At 36.9% G+C, this 21316-nt stretch overlaps 1 protein-coding gene across 7 annotated transcripts in view; it reads right to left on the bottom strand.

Moving 5' to 3' along the window:
• The window catches only part of ATRX (ATRX chromatin remodeler), a 293493-nt gene that overhangs the window by 3841 nt on the left and 268336 nt on the right, over positions 1-21316 (bottom strand). For all 7 annotated transcript variants that reach the window (XM_040265641.1, XM_040265643.1, XM_040265642.1 and 4 more), the window contains 4 exons: positions 3328-3477; positions 2365-2490; positions 1504-1599; positions 868-996 (listed from right to left, as the gene is read on the bottom strand). In XM_040265641.1, coding sequence (XP_040121575.1) covers positions 868-996; positions 1504-1599; positions 2365-2490; positions 3328-3477 — 501 coding nt within the window. The remainder of the gene's footprint in view (positions 1-867; positions 997-1503; positions 1600-2364; positions 2491-3327; positions 3478-21316) is intronic.

Below are 21316 nucleotides of genomic sequence, written 5' to 3'. Positions count from 1 at the left end.
TTAGTAACACCATTTAGGGCTAAATTCTCTTAATGACTTTACTATTGTAGTGCAAGCAGCATTTAAGTTGGTTGCTATAGTAACCTGTCCTGCACTGTGATTAGTCTCAAGTATTAGTTACAGCACTTTTTTGTCAAGTCTCTTTCTTTGTCCTTCTTTTGAATATTTCACATGATGACAGACAAATAAACACTTTTAGTGACAAACACCAAAGGGAAAAGGCACTTGCAGTGGGAGTAATTCCTACCTGCCTACCTAGAATGTCTCAGATTTCCTAAGATAATTTAAAACCACATAATTCTACAGTGCTTTCTAAGTAAAATTCATGCCACAGAAATTGATTCCCTGGTGTCAAGAGTTGAAATTTCCCAGTGCAAGGTAGATGGCTGCCAAACAACCATGATAACAAAGATAATCAAGGATTCTGGAATATGTTAGCCTTATAAAGAATTACATAATTTAGTAGGAACCTGTGTCAATATCATTTATAGCTCCATTTGTTATCTCAAATTCAATATATTAAAAAGTATACTTATTTGTGGAAGTTGTTTAAAATCAGTAAATGTGGTAAGAAAAGTCTGGCAAAAATTCCTTTCTAGATGTCCAGAATACAGAAGTAAAATTATATGGAAGAGATGCTATGTAAACTTCAAGGAGATTCATTTGGGAAGCTGTTGCTCATTTGCAACAAAAGATATTACCTTTATTTGACATTACTAGGTTTATGAATAAAATTTCTTCTGGGAATAACCAATGACCATCCATCCAACCACATGTGGGAACAGATATCAACACACATGTCACACAAACTTGTTATTATAAATTCAAGAAAATTAAACATAACCTAGAGATACTCTGAATTCTTACCATCTGTTGTTTTGTCAACACGTCATTGTAGATTGCCTCTCTTCGTTTGACATCAAGCTCCTGGCTGGCTTGTCTACTTAATGCTAATGCCTGTACCTGGGCCTCTGAGAGATTCATGTTTTCCTTCCACTAGAAGAAAAATTTCTATTTACTACTTATTGCAGTAGAATTGAAGAAAATAAAATATTCATGGTCCTTAAAGATATTCAGGGTTTTTAAAGTTTTCTTTCCCCCCTTTCCTTTAATCTTTTCTAAAGAAGACAATGATGTAAAAGCAAGGTACTAAACTGTCCACTGTTGTACAAGGGTTAGCTATGCCTAGAGAAAAACTATTTGGATTTAATTCATGCAACTGGTAATTAAAATATGTTTATATAAACAACACATACATTTCCATGTCTAACTGATTTCCCAATTCTTTGATTTTACATTTCTCTTTTGTATCAACATCTAGATAAAACTGAGATATATAGCTTGGCACTATTATACAGTTTACTAGTATTTTACTGTTGTAAATCAAGTTATAAGAATTATAGTCTTTCCCCCACAGAAGTAGTGAAGCAAAAAACAAAAATCAGAATGAATGGTGGAAATAAGAATTCCAAGTTGGTGTAAGACAATTGCCAATTAACTTACTACAGCTGAAATTATATCTTCAAGAGGCTGAATCCTCACTGCTGTTACACTGTTTGTTGCTTCCACAACTTTTTCTCTTCCTTGATTAATGAGGTCCTAGAAGAATGCAAGAAATAACTTTATCAGGGTACATAAAAGACAGCTTAGTTTTCAAAGTATAGAGAGCCTTTCTCTTGCCAATTTACAGCATGTGGCCTTAAAAATCTTTAAGTAATTGAAAAGTACAGCAAAATTCAGCATCAATAAAATGGAGTAAAACTCATCAGTGAGGGTCTTTGTTAGGAAGATAAAATTGGGTTCTATTGCACCAATAATTTAATAATTTAAATGACTCCATAAGCACATTTTAAAAAGAAAATCATAGATTCAATTACATTACTTAATTACTGGTATATTAAAACCTAGTCTTTCTTATTTAACTCATCATTGACCCTATTTTTAAATTATTTCATAATACTGTACTTTATCATACACTTAAAGTTGCATCTTCACTGCTTTAGAATGTAGATCAATGTATGTATTTATCCCACTTTCAAACATTAAGTAATTTGTTTATTCAAAATATTTTATAACTGAAGAATGTGCTATTTCTCTAGCCAGTCAGCTACCCTATTGTTTCTTAATTAAAATTATTCAAACTATATTAATTCAAGGCCTGATTTCTTTGTACTCTGAACAAACCACATTTTATTATAACTACACTGGTTCAAAAAGGTCAACAAATAAAAGAAAAAATTTCTTGGTCTATTCAGAGGTAATCTTTTGGGGAATGTGATATTCCTGCATAGGAAACCCTCAACAACAAGGCACTTGAAATTGCCTTTAATTCAAGGCAAAATACTTTCGTACTTCACAACTTACCTCCAGCTGTTGATTACTCATTGCTGATAGGGCTCCCAAATTGAAAGGAATATAAGGAGTTTGAGAGTTAAAACTGACAGGGGGTAAATTGGTCCCAGTTGGTATGTTGAAACGCATGGTCAGTCCCTACAAACAAAAAATTATGCACTTTCCACATTGTGATTTAAAACTTGAAATTCTACATCACCTACTGGTTGAGAAAAAAATCCACATTCTCAGATCTAGGAAATTATTAACACTCTTTCACACACAAATAAAACACCCTTTTCATCTGAAACTAAGATCTTATTACATAGAAAGCTTTAACCCCTAAAGATGTACTCTTTTCTGATAATTCCCACAGTATGGGGCAACTCAGAGAATTCTGATGAGACTCCTAGAATCACAATGTTAAAGAAGTTTAGTACAATGAATTAGGAGTTTAAAATGGATTCGGGTATTAGGATAAGGTTTCCCATGCTTAGGCACATTTTTGCTCAAGTGAGGTGGTATTTAAAACAGAGGTGGAACTATTTTAAATAAAGTTCCTGCTGGAGATTGACATTAATGTCCAATAATGGAGTATTTCTGTGTTCTGATAATTGGTCAAAACTTTGAGTTTCAAAGCAACATTTACCCCTACCTCCAAACTCAAGTTCCTGTATGTCTGTTACTACAATAAGGGTGTTGATGGAAGTTAAGTGATGCTAAATATACAGCTTCCTACTAATCTCTCAATTTAGCAAGTGCTAATCAGAAATGAGGTTACTACTGTTTAAGGGGAAACATTTTCTTCTCTCCTCTCCTTTGAGTTTACACCAAAGGTAGCCAAAGCCCATAAACAGACACCCAAACTTGGGGGACTCTGTTCCTGAAGATTCACTATATTATTACTTTTTCCAAATGTGACCCTTTTCTTCCTCCACTGTTATTTTAAACGACTAACAACAAAAACAACAACAAAAAGCATTTCAGATGAACTACCTTCTTCTCTGCTTCATATTCAGCCCAAGCTGCTTTTCTTTCTTCTTCAGTCAACTCTTCTTCTTCTTTGTGGTCCAAAAGAGAATCATGTTCATGATATCCTACAATGTGTTCTTTATGTATTTGAAGAAGTTCTGCAAGTATGGTGTCCTGTTCAGAAAGGTTGAAATAATACTTATTTTCTCCCTCTGGATCATATCTCCATAGTTCTTTGACCTACTGTTAGTCTAGAAACTAGAAACTCGCTACAATACATATTTCTGATATATATGGTAAATTACCTAGAAAACATTCACAATACATGCAATACCAGCCTCTTATGTAAGAATGTCATATTTATACAGCATGTTTTAGGGGTTCAATTTTTTAATGACTACTTTTCATCTTTCAAGCTCTCTTCCTCCAACATTTTTCCTATTTTCTCCTATGCATTTTGTTTTGTGCTTTTTTTCAAAGTTGATTAAAAAAAAAGGCTAACATAAGTCTGCTAAATTCAGAGATGCTTTTGCTAAAAATCATGGCTACTCCTGTTCATACATATTTAACACCTGTATTTATTTATTTTGCTGCACCAGGTCTCTTGGTTGCGGCATGCAGGATCTTTGATCTTTGCTGTAGCATGTGGCATCTTTATAGCTGCAGCATGAGAACTCTAAGTTACAGCATGTGGGATCCAGTTTCCAGACCAGGGATTGAACCTGAGCCCCTTGCACTGGGAGCACCAGAGTCTTAGTCACTGAACCACCAGGGAAGTCCCTTAACAATCTTATTTTCATAATCACTTTACCTACCAACCACTATACTAACAAAAACCAAATCTAAATTAATCAAAACAACTACAGACCAGTTTAACTGGAACAACAGTTCAGCTCAGCTCAGTCATTCAGTCGTGTCCGACTCTTTGCGACCCCATGAATCGCAGCACGCCAGGCCTCCCTGTCCATCACCAACTCCTGGAGTTCACTCAGACTCACGTCCATCGAGTCAGTGATGCCATCCAGCCATCTCATCCTCTGTCGTCCACTTCTCCTCCTGCCCCCAATCCCTCCCATCATCAGAGTATTTTCCAATAAGTCAACTCTTCGCATGAGGTGGCCAAAGTACTGGAGTTTCAGCTTTAGCATCATTCCTTCCAGAGAACACCCAGGGCTGATCTCTTTCAGAATGGACTGGTTGGATCTCCTTGCAGTCCAAGGGACTCGCAAGAATCTTCTCCAACACCACAGTTGAAAAGCATCAATTCTTTGGTGCTCAGCTTTCTTCACAGTCCAACTTTCACATCCATACATGACCACTGGAAAAACCATAGCCTTGACTAGACGGACCTTAGTTGGCAAAGTAATATCTCTGCTTTTGAATATGCTATCTAGGTTGGTCATGACTTTTCTTCCAAGGAGTAAGCATCTTTTAATTTCATGGCTGCAGTCACCATCTGCAGTGATTTTGGAACCCCCCAAAATAAAGTCTGACACTGTTTCCCCATCTATTTCCCATGAAGTGATGGGACCAGATGCCATAATCTTTGTTTTCTGAACGTTGAGCTTTAAGCCAACTTTTTCACTCTCCTCTTTCACTTTCATCAAGAGGCTTTTTAGTTCCTCTTCACTTTCTGCCATAAGGGTGGTGTCATCTGCATAACTGGAACATACAGTCCTTATATTTCAATTGTAAGAAACTCAAATATAAATTACACTATAAGGACCTAGGATCAAATTTAAATTGATATACATTATTTATCATTTTATTATCAAAGTGTCATTTTTAAAAGTCATGATGTCTTATGTCAGTCTTTTAAGGTTAAAAAACTAAAAGCTTAAAACTTGGAATCACTTATATACTCAGTAAGAACCCCAAACTCCTGCTCTGTATGATTATGATTATAAAAGAGACACACAAAAATGGAGATCATGGGGTGTGGAGGTTAAAGTGAACCATGGATATGTCACTTGCTAACAAATAGTTTAAAATATTCACAAGCTGTTTATTAAGAAATTAAAGATGAAAACCTAGATATATAGAAAGCAAATTAATTCACTTTACAAAAGGACTTTCTATAGCTTCTAACAGCAAGTTTCCTTAGAACACACTTTCTAAACTGAGTGAATTTAATGAAGGAATGTAAATAATGACTGGTCAAAGGAAGGTACAGAGAAGCATATAGCACATTAAATTTAACCTATATTAAATAATGCTTAATGCCTCCATAAGTTTTAGCATAGACAAAGCCCACACTTACAAAGAATTTTGTCTTTACATCTTCAACCATATCTAGAGTATATGATCCAGCACAGGATAGGAGCTCAAATGTTTGTTATATAACTTAAGATGAAAAGTTCAACTTATGAGGCCCTAAGGTGTTTTTTTTTTTTTTTCTGTACAAAAGCAAATGCTGACACCAATTCCAACTATTTTGATACCTGGTATTATGTTAAAAACTTTTTATCTTGCCACATCAATGAACACTTGAAAGAATCACTTCATAATTTCATGAAAGAAAATGATTTTTAATGGATATATCTGTAATTAAGATTTTACTATTAATTTTGAATGCATGTGCTATTTCTTTGGTTGAAAACATTAAAAAACCATACAAGGTTCAAGAAAGAAAGTCTACTGGTGGAATGCATATATGCTAATAGATTTAGTTCTTTATTTTTTGGTTTATTTCTTTTAAAATGTTAACTAAACATTTCTCTCCTGTACCAGTACAGAAATCTGCCATCAAAGCTGACTTTCTCTGGCCTATGGCATACAGAACATGTTTATCACAACTAGATAGATCTCCAAAGTTCAGAGTTACTAACCAGGCAGGCAGAGAGATAGGGCAATCTGAATTAAATTTTGTTAAAAGATAATGCTTCCTTAGATGTGTGTTTCCCATGGTTACCCCACCCCACTCCATGCCTGACTCAGAAGAGAGGTATGTAATAAAACCAGATAACACTGACTAATATTTTTAGCAAGTGACCATGCCAAAGATAATTAGGAAGGTGTTCTACAAAATACCAAATAAATTACCAAATAGAAATGTTCTATGGATAATCCCAATTATACTCCTGTCTGACAATAAGTGATGTTCTTAAAAGAACTGTGGTCAAAAAGCACTTCATTTCTCTAAGACAGTAACCTAAGGGAAAGAGCAGCAGAAATTGAATTTATTTTTCAGCTGTATGCTTCTCTCTGTAATAGTGGATAATAACTTAATCTAGTTATGACTGTGAGTTAAACATGGATGAAATGCTCTACAGTTACATGTGTAACAGGATGATATAAGAATAGCAGGAATAAATGAAATACCCAATTCTCTGGAAAGTAACACTATGTCAATTAAGTATAGCAATTATTTCTCAATTATAAATGCCATGATTCATATATTAACTACTTTTTATGATTAGAGAAAAAGCCTTTCCAGAAATGCATGCACACATTATACACACAAACAACGCTCATATATACCCTTTTTAAAAAGTGTCTGTATCCTGATTTTCAAAGTCCAAACTTATCATCTTGAAATTGGTAGAAAATAATGTTCAGACAGGCAAAGTAACTTTTTTTCCAATCACAGAGCTACAGACTAGCTGGGATTAGAAGATAAATTTCCTGACTCTTATCCAGTGATCATTCTATCACACTGTAAAGAATGACCGTTTTCTTGAGGCATGGTTCCTCCATTTCCCAGATCTATTCTCTTTAAAAAAGAAGAATTCCCTAAAGGATTCCAGAGGAAGGAGAAACTTAAGTAGGTCTTTTTTTTCCCCTCCCTTTTAACACTTCTGTTCTTTCTGAAGTTTTTAAAAACAAGTATGTTAATTTTCCAATAAAAGAAAATATAAAAGCTGAAATAAAAACAATATATAGAAACAAACATATAAAAGGCCAGTTCATGCTTAGCCTGAACCTGACAAGAACTGTTTTACTATTTTCATCTTCAGGAGATAAGTCATTTTATGAAATCTCATTTCTGAAACCTTTAAATGTCTTCTCCCCACCAGATTTAAGATCTATGCTATCAAGTCAAACATGATTGCCTGATTATGGTTAGATTATGATTTGGCTTCCACCCATGCAATAACTTTCATTTTGACCCACAGTCAATTAAAATGCCAACAAATCAGAGGAAAAGTGCATGTGACTTACCTTTGTATCATTAAAAACTTTTGGACCCTTTTCCTAAAACATAACCTCCCTCCTAACATCAAGCTAAATAACCATATTGCTTTTACTAGCCACAACACTCCCTTGTTTTCAGAATTTTTAAAATTTTTAATGGAAATGATGTTATAATTCCGGTTATAAAACCTAGAGATAACTACTGGTAACATTTGTGTATATCCCTCCACACATTTATATTTTACACATGTGTGTGTATATAAATTTTCACATAAAAATGGGATTGTACTATACTTTGCTACTCTACTTTAAAACCTACTTTTCTGTCTTAATATCTTTCCATGAACATTATTTTACACAAACTACAAAACCTTCATTGGTTTTAATTGTGTACATTATATAGATATACTTTATCATCTATTTAATTATTCTCTTAAGAGTTTATTATATGTTTATGTCACTTCTAGTTTTTAATTATCAATAAATCTGCAATGAAATAGGTTAATGGGTAAATTTTAATGTATATCAACCACTTGTTCATACAAAATATGCCAACAATACTCAGGGACTTAGACAAGTACCTTTACCATTATCTTCATTTTAACAAAGAAAAGACTACATGTAAGCTAACTGACTTTTAAAGGAATAAGATTCATTTATACATTTCAGAAGTAGGAAAGCAGAAATCTTTCTTCGAGAATGTTGTATAAGACACACTAAGAGAAAAAAAGATACAGGATTTCTGATACAAACTGTTTCTACAACTTTTCCATTTAAATTAATTGCAACATACTGTCAATACAAGAAATAGATGATGAAATGAATAGGGCAAAAAATATCTGCAACAGGATCCTCAGAGTATTTCTTTGGGAAGAAAAGTTTTGCAAAGTCTAGTGCAAGTAATAAAAACTAATAAAGAAAAATTTTATCCCAATATACAATATGATCAGAGAGAAGTTTTTTTTTGTTATTTTCCCCTTAAACCATGCATTTATATTAGTTGCTATAGTAACACTATTATTGAAAATAATACTGGAACAGAATCTATAATCACTCAGCCAACAGTCATCAAAATGAGGTTTAAATTATATCCAAATGTGTACCTTTACTTTTCTTTGTCTAAACTTTGTTTCTCCTTAAATAAGTGAAAAACTTATAAGCTGGGAAAACCATGGTCTATATTCTAGCTAACAACCTAAATTAGTTTGAGCTTTAAAATGACTAGTCCAATTAATAAATGAAAATTAATGATAAACTACAAGTTTAAGTTAATCACTTAGAAGTTTAAAGTATTTGGCAAGCTGATAAAAATTTCCATTTAATTAATTATGAGATTCAACCTTGAAAATAAAAATTTAAAAAAACAATTAAGCTTTGCCTAGGGGTGGGGGCAGGGGTTTGCCATGTTTCAAAATATTTCACTTGCTTTCACTTTGAATTTGAGTATTATAATATCTAGAAATATCACTAGAGTACTTACATGCCACAGGATCCACTCTAAAAGCTATCAAAAAAATTCCTTTTATTAAATAAGTCTAGATTCTTAATAAAGAAACTCAATATTCCTAGTCAAAAAAGTTTCTACTTTCAAATTTAAAGCCTGTTTCTTCCCAAACTACCCAAGGGGAAAAAAATGCAACATATTTGAAAGTAACTAGAAAGCTATTAAGGAGAAGGCGATGGCAACCCACTCCAGTACTCTTGCCTGGAAAATCCCATGGATGGAGGAGCCTGGTAGGCTGCGGTCCATAGGGTTGCGAAGAGTCTGACATGACTGAGCGACTTCACTGTCACTTTTTACTTTCATGCATTGGAGAAGGAAATGGCAACCCACTCCAGTGTTCTTGCCTAGAGAATCCCAGGGACAGTGGAGCCTGGTGGGCTGCCGTCTATGGGGTAGCACAGAGTCAGACACGACTGAAACGACTTAGCAGCAGCAGCATCAGAGAGCTACTAAATGAAGTTCACATACCACCTAGTATCAGATTTTGAGGTCAGTTCAGTTAAGTTCAGTTCAGTCGCTCAGTTGTGTCCGACTCTTTGCGACCCCATGAATCACAGCATGCCAGGCCTCCTTGTCCATCACGAACTCGCGGAGTTCACTCAGACTCGCGTCCATCGAGTCAGTGATGCCATCCAGCCATCTCATCCTCGGTCATCCCCTTCTCCTCCTGCCCCCAATCCGTCCCAGCATTAGAGTCTTTTCCAATGAGTCAACTCTTCGCATGAGGTGGCCAAAGTACTGGAGTTTCAGCTTTAGCATCATTCCTTCCAAAAAAATCCCAGGGCTGATCTCCTTCAGAATGGACTGGTTGGATCTCCTTGCAGTCCAAGGGACTCTCAAGAGTCTTCTCCAACACCACATAAACCTTGCAAAGAGTATTTATAAATATAATCCAGATTCTCAAATTGTATGTAAGAATAAGTGACAACTGTAGAACTTGTAACTTTCAAGGAAAGAAAAGGCAGGCCTGCCAAACTGACACTTCCTTGTCCTTTTTAGTTACTCAGTCGAGCCCAACTCTTTGTCATGCCATGGACTATAGCCCACCAGGCTCCTATGTACATGGGATTCTCCAGGCAAAGATACTGGAGTGTTTTGCCATTTCCCTCTCTGGGGGATCTTCCCGACCCAGGGATCAAACCGGTAGAGATTAAAAGCTAGAATCTCCTTTGATAAGAATGTTTGATACTCAATTAACATTTAAAGAACTAGATACTATATTTAGCATTTAACCTTTAAAAATTGGTTATCCATTACAATTCTTATACGTGACATATGCCATTCACTGTGAGGTAAAGAGTGCCATTCTATATTTTCATATGACTGTAGTGAACTGTGGTGTTGGAGAAGATTCTTGTGAGTCCCTTGGACTGCAAGGAGATCCAACCAGTCCATTTTTAAGGAGATCAGTCCTGGGTGTTCTTTGGAAGGAATGATGCTAAAGCTGAAGCTGTAGTACTTTGGCCACCTCATGCGAAGAGTTGACTCAATGGAAAAGACTCTGATGCTGGGAGGGATTGAGGGCAGGAGGAGAAGAGGACGACAGAGGATGAGATGGCTGGATGGCATCACTGACTCGATGGACGCGAGTCTGAGTGAACTCCGCGAGTTCGTGATGGACAAGGAGGCCTGGCGTGCTGCAATTCATGGGGTCGCAAAGAGTCGCATACGACTGACTGAACTGAACTGAGTGACTTTCTAGAGGTTGCAGCTTTCCAAGAAGAGCCTGAATTGGAACTCAATTCTTATGTTATACAATCTGGAGTTCACATTATTTCTTTAGTTTATTAACAGTGTTACATCCTCTAACTCACCCACAGGCGTGCTATAAAAAGTATATGAAAATAGGAGGGAAAGTAGTTTTTTGGCAGTTCAAATTACATTTAAAGAAAGAAAACATTAAAATGTTAAAATGGTTTAAACAATGACGTAAGATCAACTAGTGATTCTTATTTTGATCAAATCTCTCCCACAATTTATACTCCTTTTAAGGTTCTAAAGTAATAAATTTGATACAAAAAGCTCAGTCATGAAAACCTCAGTAAATGAAGAGACATTCACCTACTTAATTCCCCTATAAGTATTACAGTTTCAGTTTTCCACTGTCCCTATTCCTGGAAGTGTTACAAGACACACTTGAACCAATCAACCTCAATAACATATTTTAGGGTATTAAAATACTGTGGCACTCAAGTTATCTATAGAAATTCACAATCAGTGTCATTTCAACATGTTAGTTATATCCTTCTGAACTCCTCTAAATGAAAACGAAAAAAAAAACAACTGAGCAGACATATAGCCTTGCTTACCATGTTTCTCTCTACAACAATTTTATGTATAAACATCAGTATAATTTTGCAGGAATCAATTGATTTGATTAAAAGAAAACGACAGCCTTTTCAATTTTAGAGGAAAGTTTAATTGCAGAATAGTGGTAAAGAATCTACCTGCAATGCAGGAGACACAAGTTCAATCCCTGGGTCAGCAAGATCCCCCCGAGAAGGAAATGGCAACCCATTCCAGTATTCTTGCCTGGAAAATCCCATGGACAGAGGAGCTTGGTGGGCTACAGTTCATGGGGTCACGAAAGAGTCAGACATGACCTAGCAACTAAACAACAACATATATGTGTGTGTTGTGCGTGTGTGTACACACACACAGAGTTATATACCTTTTTCAATTGGGAGGCTTTATATGTAGTAGTAAAGATCACAGGGTCTAGAGTACTGCTCCAACAGCATTCTGGGCAATGATGGAATGTGCTGTGTTTGCACTGTCTGATTTGGTAGCCACTAGTCACATGTCAGAGAAGGCAATGGCACATGTAGCCTCTGAGCACTTGAAATGTGACTAACATGTCTGAGAAACTAAGATTTTAATATTTTTTTCTTGGTCAGTTAACTGGGATCAATAAAAGACTCTTATCAGGTTTTATTTACCACTTTCTCTTATATTCAACACGTTTTCTAAAGGTCTAAAGCAGACTCTCAATTAAAAAAACTAACAATGTATTCCCATACACAGAGAGTAGTTTTTACACCTTAACCATGTCTTTCTAATGACAAATTCATTGGACAAGATCGACAAGACAAATTATCTGATGTCAGAATTGTCCTAGAAAATTCTAGATATATGGCTGTCATAATTATAGAAGGACCAGTAAGTTATTACCTGTTCTAAGAACATACATATGTAAATAAATTTTAGCTGATGCTTAAAGGATACCTCTCATTACCTACAATGAAAGCATAATAAGCCAAAGCAATTTATTTATGTGAGGATCTAATCAACTTATTGCTCTTATTTTACCAGAGACTGAAGCACAAAGAGCAAGTGATTGTTAGTAAAATTTCTTATGCTTATTTAAAGTACCTTGTTGAATTTTTTCCCTTCTCTCTTTAAAAGAATTATATATTTTTTATTTTTTTTCTCATTTCATTTATTTTATTTTATTTTATTTTATTTATTCATTTTTTATTTTACTTTACAATTTTGTATTGGTTTTGCCATACATTGACATGAATCCACCACGGGTGTACATGCGTTCCCAAACATGAACCCCCCTCCCACCCCCCTCCCCACAACATCTCACTGGGTCATTCCCCTGTACCAGCCCCAAGCGTGCTGTATCCTGCATCGGACATAGACTGGCATTTCGATTCTTACATGATATTATACATGTTTCAATGCCATTCTCCCAAATCATCTCACCCTCTCCCTCTCCCTCTGAGTCCAAAAGTATGCTATACACATCTGTGTCTTTTTTGCTGTCCTGCATACAGGGTCATCATTGCCATCTTTCTAAATTCCATATGTATGTGTTAGTATACTGTATTGGTGTTTTTCTTTCTGGCTTACTTCACTTAATTTCATTATTATTATTGTGGTATAGCTGATATACAATGTTTCAAGTGTGCAACACAGTGATTCACAATTCTTAAAGGTTATACTCCATTTATAATGATAAAATACTGTCTATATTCCCTGCATTATACAGTATATCCTTGTAACTTATTTATTTTATACATAATAGTTTGTACCTCTTAACCCCCTACCTTTATCTTGCTCCTCCTCCCTTCCAGCTCCTCACTTGTAACCACTAGTTCATTTTCTACATCTGTGAGTCTGTTTCTTTTTTGTTATATTCACTAGCCTGGTATATTTTTAGATTCCACATGTAAGTGACATCCTACAGTATTTGTCTTTCTCTGGCTGACTTATTTCCCTAAGCAAAATAGCCTTCAAGTCTATCCACGTTATTGCAAATGGCAAAATTTCATTTTTTATGGCTGAGCAGTATTCCACTGTATATATAAATTACCACATCTTGTTTATTCATTCATCTGTTGATAAGCACCTAGGTTGCTTCCATATCTTGGCTATTGTAAGTAATGCTGCTATGAACACTGGGGTGCACCTACATTTTTGAATTACTATTTTCATTTTTTGGGATATATACCCAAAAGTATAATTGCTGGGTCATCTGGTAGTTCCATTTTTATTTTTCTAAGAAACCTCTTTTGGAATTCTAACTTTGCTCCTTAATAACTGGGTAATCTCCCAGAACCAATTTCCTTACTACAAAGGGGTAATACCACCTGTAACTCACAGGATTATTGTAAGAATTAAAAGAGATTATGTTTTTGAAAGGAACATAGCACAAGCACTTGATATGCATTACTTCCTTTTCCCCATAACTTGCCTTATCTTTTTTTAAAGAATATTAATCTCATTTTACACACCATCTATGAAACATTCTTGCCAGAAAATATCTGCCATGAATCTAATCAAACTTTTGGATCTAATTTTCAGTTTACAGAATATATAAGATATAGAAATTCAAATTCACCATTAGGAAATAAATCCAGAATGAAGGGAGGGAAGGTGACTGCACTAAATTAAAGAAATATATAGAGAGACACCACAACCAAGTGCAGTACGCCTTGAGTGGATCCTGGTTTGAACAAAGAAACTGTAACAAACATTTTTAAGACAAGTTGGTTAATCTGAATATTAATATGGATGTCATTTGATGATGCTAGGAAATTAAGAATGATTAATTTTATGGTATTGTGACTACAATTTAGAGATTTATAGTAAAATATTTACAACCAAATATATATTCTTATAATTTAAAATATTTTAGAAAAATAGAGGCAAATGTGGTGAAATATTAACAACTATTAAATCTAGGTGATGGGTATATGGGTATACATTACACTTTTCTGGTTTGAAAATTTCACAATAGGAATAATTTTTAATTAACTTTATAAACATGTTTTCTCTGTAATAAGGTAAACAGTAGACTATATGGCAGAATTCTGGGACAGCCCAAAGTTGGAAAGGTGGGTCCATATGCATTTTAGCCTTAGTTAGCTCTCTATTTTAGCAAATAAGTTTCCTCCAAGTTACCTCTCTACAGATGTTTGAAAAACCTAAACCAAGTACATAAATGCATGATGATGCTGTTCTAAGAACTTCTTATGAATTATCTAATTAGTCACAATAACTCTATGAAGTACACGCTATTTTTAACCCCCTTATTACTGATGAGATATCTAAGATCGTATTTCAGCATGGGGTGCTGGTTCCCTTCCTGACAATCAACCTACAGGAGAAACTACAGAAGGTAAAATGAAACATGTAGTCCAGGAACTTAGAGAGATACACGTGTGTGCGCAACATCACGAGGGTGACAAAATGGGCATCATATGCCACCTGAGGCAGAGTTATTAAAAAAATAATTCAGAGTAGGCATGATAAGGGAAGATATTAGCAATACAAAATTGAAATAAAACATATCTTAAAAGTGTCAAATGAAGTATTTCAGATAAAAAATAATCATTGAAATAAATAACTCAATGGATAGTTTAAGTATCAGGAGAAGTACAGCTGAAGACTAACTTAGCTAGGAGATCATACTGAGACACTTTCACAGAAGATAGCAGGAAAGGATAAAGAAATAGGAAATGCAAAAGAAAAGCTAAAAGATATGGAAGCTGAAAGTGTAATAAGTCTCAGAAAGTGAAGTCGCTCAGTAGTGTCTGACCCTTTGTGACCCCATGGACTGCAGTCTGCCAGGCTCCTCCGTCCATGGGATTTTCCAGGCAAGAGTACTGGAGTGGGTTGCCACTGCCTTCTCTGAAACAGTCTCAGAAGGAGATGCAAATAAAAATGGAGCAAATGAGTTTTTTATAGTGGATACTAATTTCCCAGAATGACAGATCAAGAAAATGAGGCACAGAGAAGTCAAGTAACTTGATATGGTCAAGATTCAAACCTCAGTCTTGCCTGAGAGCTCTTGACCTTAACCACCATGCTATAGTGACTCAGTACTGAAGATCAATATATTCAGCATCAAAGATAATTAAGGAGGATTGGAATTAGCTGTGCCACTTTAGGATTTTGCAGTAACTAAAAGATAAAATATATACTCTCCACTACTACACACCTCTAAGTTCAGTTCAGTTCACTCAGTCGTGTCCAACTCTTTGCGACTCCATGAATTGCAGCATGCCAGGCCTCCCTGGCCATCACCATCTCCCGGAGTTCACTCAAACTCACGTCCATCGAGTCAATGATGCCATCCAGCCATCTCATCCTCTGTCGACCCCTTCTCCTCCTGCCCCCAATCCCTCCCAGCATCAGTCTTTTCCAATGAGTCAACTCTTCGCATGAGGTGGCCCAAGTACTGGAGTTTCAGCTTCAACATCAGTCTTTCCAAAGAACACCCAGGGCTGATCTCCTTCAGAATGGATTGGTTGGATCTCCATGCAGTCCAAGGGACTCACAAGAGTCTTCTCCAACACCACAGTTCAAAAGCAACAATTTTTCGGCGCTCAGCTTTCTTCACAGTCCAACTCTCACATCCATACACGACCACTGGAAAAACCATAACCTTGACTAGACGGACCTTTGTTGGCAAAGTAATGTCTCTGCTTTTCAATATGCTATCTAGGTTGGTCATAACTTTCCTTCCAAGGAGTAAACGTCTTTTAATTTCATAGCTGCAGTCATCACCTGCAGTGATTTTGGAGCCCCCAAAATTAAGGTCTGACACCGTTTTCACTATTTCCCCATCTATTTCCCATGAAGTGATGGGGCCAGATGCCATGATGTTCGTTTTCTGAATGTTGAGCTTTAAGCCAACTTTTTCACTCGCCTCTTTCACTTTCATCAAGAGGCTTTTTAGTTCCTCTTCACTTTCTGCCATAAGGGTGGTGTCATCTGCATATCTGAAGTTATTGATATTTCTCCAGGCAATCTTGATTCCAGCTTGTGCTTCTTACACACCTCTATAACACTGCAAATGCCTTTCCATAAATTCACAGTACTAAGAAGAAAGGTGAAGAAGTAGAGAAAAAGGAACCCTTGTGCACTGTTGGTGAGAAGTAAATTGGTGCAACCACTATGGATAACACTATGGAGTGTCCTGAAAAAATTAAAAATAAAACTACCATATATATGATCCAGCAATTTCACTCCTGGGTATTTATCCAAAGAAAACTAAAATACTAACTCAAAAAGATATTTGCAAATCCAACATTAATGCAGCATTGCTTATAACAGCCAAGACATAGAAACAACCTAAGTATAATCCATGGATGAATGAATAAAGAAAATGGGTACATACAATGGTGCACACAACTGAATATTGCTGAACAAAAAAAAGAAAATCCTGCCATTTGTAACAACATGGATGGGTGGTGAAGTCATTATGCTAAGTGAAATATGCTATAAAAAATATGCTAACTGAGAAAGAAAAATATTGTACAACCTCACTTTATGTGGAATATAAAAAAGCTGAAATTATAGAAATAGAGTAGAGTGATGGCTACAAGAAGCTGAAGTGTATGTGAAATGGAGAGATGTTTGCCAAAGGGTACACATTTACAGTTATAAGCTGCTGAGTAAGTTCTGGTGATATACTGTACAGTGTATTGGCTACAGTTAATAATGTTGCTGCTCTTGTTCAGTGGCCCAGTTGTGTCTGAATCTTTGCAACCCCATGGACTGCAGCAGGCCAGGCCTCCCTGTCCTCACCATCTCCCAAAGTTTGCCCAAGTTTATGTCCATTGATCGGTGATGCCATCCAGCCATCTCATCCTCTGACGCCCTCTTCTTCTTCTGTCTTCAATCTTTCCCAGCATCAGGAACTTTTCCAATGAGTCGGCTATTCACATCAGATTACCAAAATACTGGAGCATCAGGTTCAGCATCACTCTTTCCACAGAGTATTCATGGTTGATTTTTCTTAAGATTGACTAGTTCGATCTCCTTGCTGTCCCAGGGACTCTCAGGAGTCTTCTCAAGCACCACACTTCTAAGGCATCGATTCTTTGGCATTCTGCCTTCTTTATGGCCCAGCTCTCACAACCATACATGACCAATGAGAAGACCATAACCTTCCGTGACTATGCCAACTTTCATTGGCAGAACAATGTCTCTGCTTTTCAACATACTGTCTAGGTTTGTCATGCCTTTCCTGCCAAGAAGCAATCATCTTCTGATTTCATGGCTGTTGTCACCATTTGCAGTGATTTTAGAGCCCAAGAAGAAGAAATACGTCACTACTTCCACCTTTCCCCTTCTATTTGTCATGAAGTAATGGGGCCAGATGCCATGATCTTAGTTTTTTTAATATTTAGTTTTAAGCCAGCTCTTTCACTTTCCTCCTTCAACCTAATCAAAAGGCTCTTTAATTCCTCTTCCCTTTCTGCCATTAGAGTGGTATCATCTGCAATATCTGAGGTTGTTGATTTTTCTCCCACCTATCTTGATTCTAGCTTGTAACTCATCCAGCCGTGTATTTCTCATGATGTGCTCAGCATATAGGTTATACAAACAGGGTGACAGCAGACAGACCTGTTGTATACCTTTCTCAATCTTGAACCAATCAGTTGTCCCATACAGGGTTTTAACTACTGCTTCTTGACTCACATACAGGTCTCTAAGGAGATAGGTAAGACGGTCTGGAATTCCCATCTGTTTAAGAGCTTTCCACAGTTTGTTATGATCAACAGAGTCAAAGGCTTTAGTTGATGCAGTTGATGAAGGAGAGGCAGATGTTTTTCTGTAATTCCCTTGCTTTCTCTATGATCCAGTAAATGTTAGCAATTTGATGTCTGGTTCCTCTTCCTGTTCTAAACCCAGTTTGAAAATCTGGAATTTCTTGGTTCATGTAATGCTAAAGCCTAGTGTGCAAGATTTTAAGCATGATCTTACTGGCATGGGAGATGAGTGCAATTGTCTGATGGTTAGCACAATCTTTACTATTACCCTTCCTGGAAACTGGGATAAGGATTGATCTTTTCCAGCCCTTTGACCACAGCTGGGTCTTCCAGATTTGCAGACATATTGAATGCAACACCTTGACAGCATCATCCTTTAGGGTTCTGAATAGCTCTACTGGAATTCCATCTCATCCACTAGCTTTATTAATATCAGGATCACTGCCTTGTCATGGTGAAGGGGCTCACATAACTCAATGAAGAAATGGGCCATGCTGTCTACAAGACCTTCTATAACTAACACCCAAAAGAGATGTCCTTTTCATTATAGGGGACTGGAATGCAAAAGTAGGAAGTCAAGGAACACCTGGAGTAACAGGCAAATTTGGTCTTGGAGTACAGAATGAAGAAGGGCAAAGGCTAATAGAGTTCTTCCAAGAGAACGCACTGGTCATAGCAAACACCCTCTTCCAACAACACAAGAGAAGACTCTACACATGGACATCACCAGATGGTCCACACAGAAATCAGATTCCTTATATTCTTTGCAGCCAAAGATGGAGAAGCTCTATACAGTCAGCAAAACAAGACCAGGAGCTGACTGTGGCTGAGATCATGAACTCCTTATTGCCAAATTCAGACTTAAATTGAAGAAAGTGGGGAAAACCACTAGACCATTCAGGTATGACCTAAATCAAATCCCTTATGAATATATAGTGGAAGTGAGAAATAGATTTAAGGGACTAGATCTGATAGACAAGAGTGCCTGATGAACTATGGATGGAGGTCCATGACACTGTACAGGAGACAGGAATCAAGACCATCCCCAGGACAGCAAAAGAGACATAGATGTAAAGAACAGACTTTTGGACTCTGTAGGAGAGGGAGAGGGTGGGATGATTTGGGAGAATGGCATTGAAACATGTATACTATCATGTAAGAAACGAATCACTAGTCTAGGTTCGATACAGGATGCTTGGGGCTGGTGCACTGGGATGACCCAGAGAGAGGATATGGGGAGGGTGGTGGGAGGGGGGTTCAGGGTTGGGAACCCATGTACACCTGTGGTGGATTCATGTCAATGTATGGCAAAACCAATAAAGTATTGTAAAGTAAAAAAAAATTAAAAAAAAAAAAAAGACCATCCCCAAGAAAAAGAAATGCCAAAAAGCAAAATGGCTGTCTGAGGAGGCCTTACAAATAGCTGTGAAAAGAAGAGAAGCGAAAAGCAAAGGAGAAAAGGAAAGATATAAGCATCTGAATGCAGAATTCCAAAGAATAGTACGGAGAGATAAGAAAGCCTTCCTCAGCCATCAATGCAAAGAAATAGAGGAAAACAACAGAATGGGAAAGACTAGAGATCTCTTCAAGAAAATTAGAGACACCAAGGGAACATTTCATGCAAAGATGGGCATGAAAGGACATAAAGGACAGAAATTGTATGGACCGAACAGAAGCAGAAGATATTAAGAAGAGGTGGCAAGAATACACAGAAGAACTGTACAAGAAAGATCTTCACGACCCAGATAATCACGATGGTGTGAGAGTTCCAGAAAAACATCTATTTCTGTTTTATTGACTTATGTCAAAGCCTTTGACTGTGTGGATCACAATAAACTGTGGAAAATTCTTCAAGAGATGAGAATACCAGACCACCTGACCTGCCTCTTGAGAAACTTGTATGCAGGTCAGGAAGCAACAGTTAGAACTGGACATGGAACAACGGACTGGTTCCAAATAGGAAAAGGAGTATGTAACGGCTGTATACAGTCACCCTGCTTATTTAACTTACATGCAGAGTACATTATGAGAAACGCTGGGCTGGAAGAAGCACAAGCTGGAATCAAGATTGCTGGGAGAAATATCAATAACCTCAGATATGCAGATGACACCACCCTTACAGCAGAAAGTGAAGAACTAAAGAGCCTCTTGATGAAAGTGAAAGAGGAGAGTGAAAAAGTTGGCTTAAAGCTCAACATTCAGGAAACGAAGATCATGGCATCTGGTCCCATCACTTCTTGGCAAATAGATTGGAAAACAGTGGAAACAGTGGCTGTCTTTATTTTGAGGGGCTCCAAAATCACTGCAGATGGTGACTACAGCCATGAAATTAAAAGACGCTTACTCCTTGGAAGGAAAGTTATGACCAACCTAGATAGCACATTCAAAAGGAGAGACATTACTTTGCCAACAAAGGTCTGTCTAGTCAAGGCTATGGTTTTTCCAGTAGTCATGTATAGATGTGAGAGTTGGACTATAAAGAAAGCTGAGCGCCGAAGAATTGATGCTTTTGAACTGTGGTGTTGGAGAAGACTCTTGAGAGTCCCTTGGACTGCAAGGAGATCCAACCAGTCCATTCTGAAGGAGATCAGCCCTGGGATTTCTTTGGAAGGAATGATGCTAAAGCTGAAACTCCAGTACTTTGGCCACCTGACGGGAAGAGCTAACTCATTTGAAAAGATCCTGATGCTGGGAAAGATTGAGGGCAGCAGGAATAGGGGACGACAGAGGATAAGATGGTTGGATAGCATCACTGACTCAATGGATATGGGTCTGGGTAGAGTCCAGCAGTTGGTGATGGACAGGGAGGCCTGGCGTGCTGCGTTTCATGGGGTCGCAAAGAGTCGGACATGACTGAGCAACTGAACTGACAGTGTAGGGCCAGCCGAGATGGATGAGCCATAGTGGAGAGTTCTAGCAAAATGTGATCCAATGGAGGAGGGAATGGCAAACCACTCCACTATACTTGCTGTTAGAACCTCATGAAGTGTATAAAAGGACATAGTTAATAATACTGTATTGTATATTTGAAAGTTGCTAGGAGAGAAGATCTTAAAACGTCTCTTCAAAAAATCTAACTATGTGCGATAATGGATGTTAACTAGACTTATTGCAGTGATCATTCTGCAATATACACATATATCAAATCATTATGTTGTACATCTGAAACTAACATAAATTTATATATCAATTGTATCTCAATGGGAAAAAGCTGGATATAAAAAAGAAGGATAAAAGAAGTGTGATGTCCTATCAATGTAGAGTGCCCCAATTCACTATATTTTCACAAGCTTACTTATGTAACATATGTAGCACAGCAGAGTGTGGTAGTTAAAGGGTATGGGGTCTAGAGTCACTACACTGA

This window comes from Oryx dammah, unplaced genomic scaffold (genome assembly GCF_014754425.2).
Source record: "Oryx dammah isolate SB20612 unplaced genomic scaffold, SCBI_Odam_1.1 HiC_scaffold_23, whole genome shotgun sequence".
NCBI lineage: Eukaryota > Metazoa > Chordata > Mammalia > Artiodactyla > Bovidae > Oryx > Oryx dammah.
This window is presented reverse-complemented; position numbering and strand designations above follow the sequence as displayed.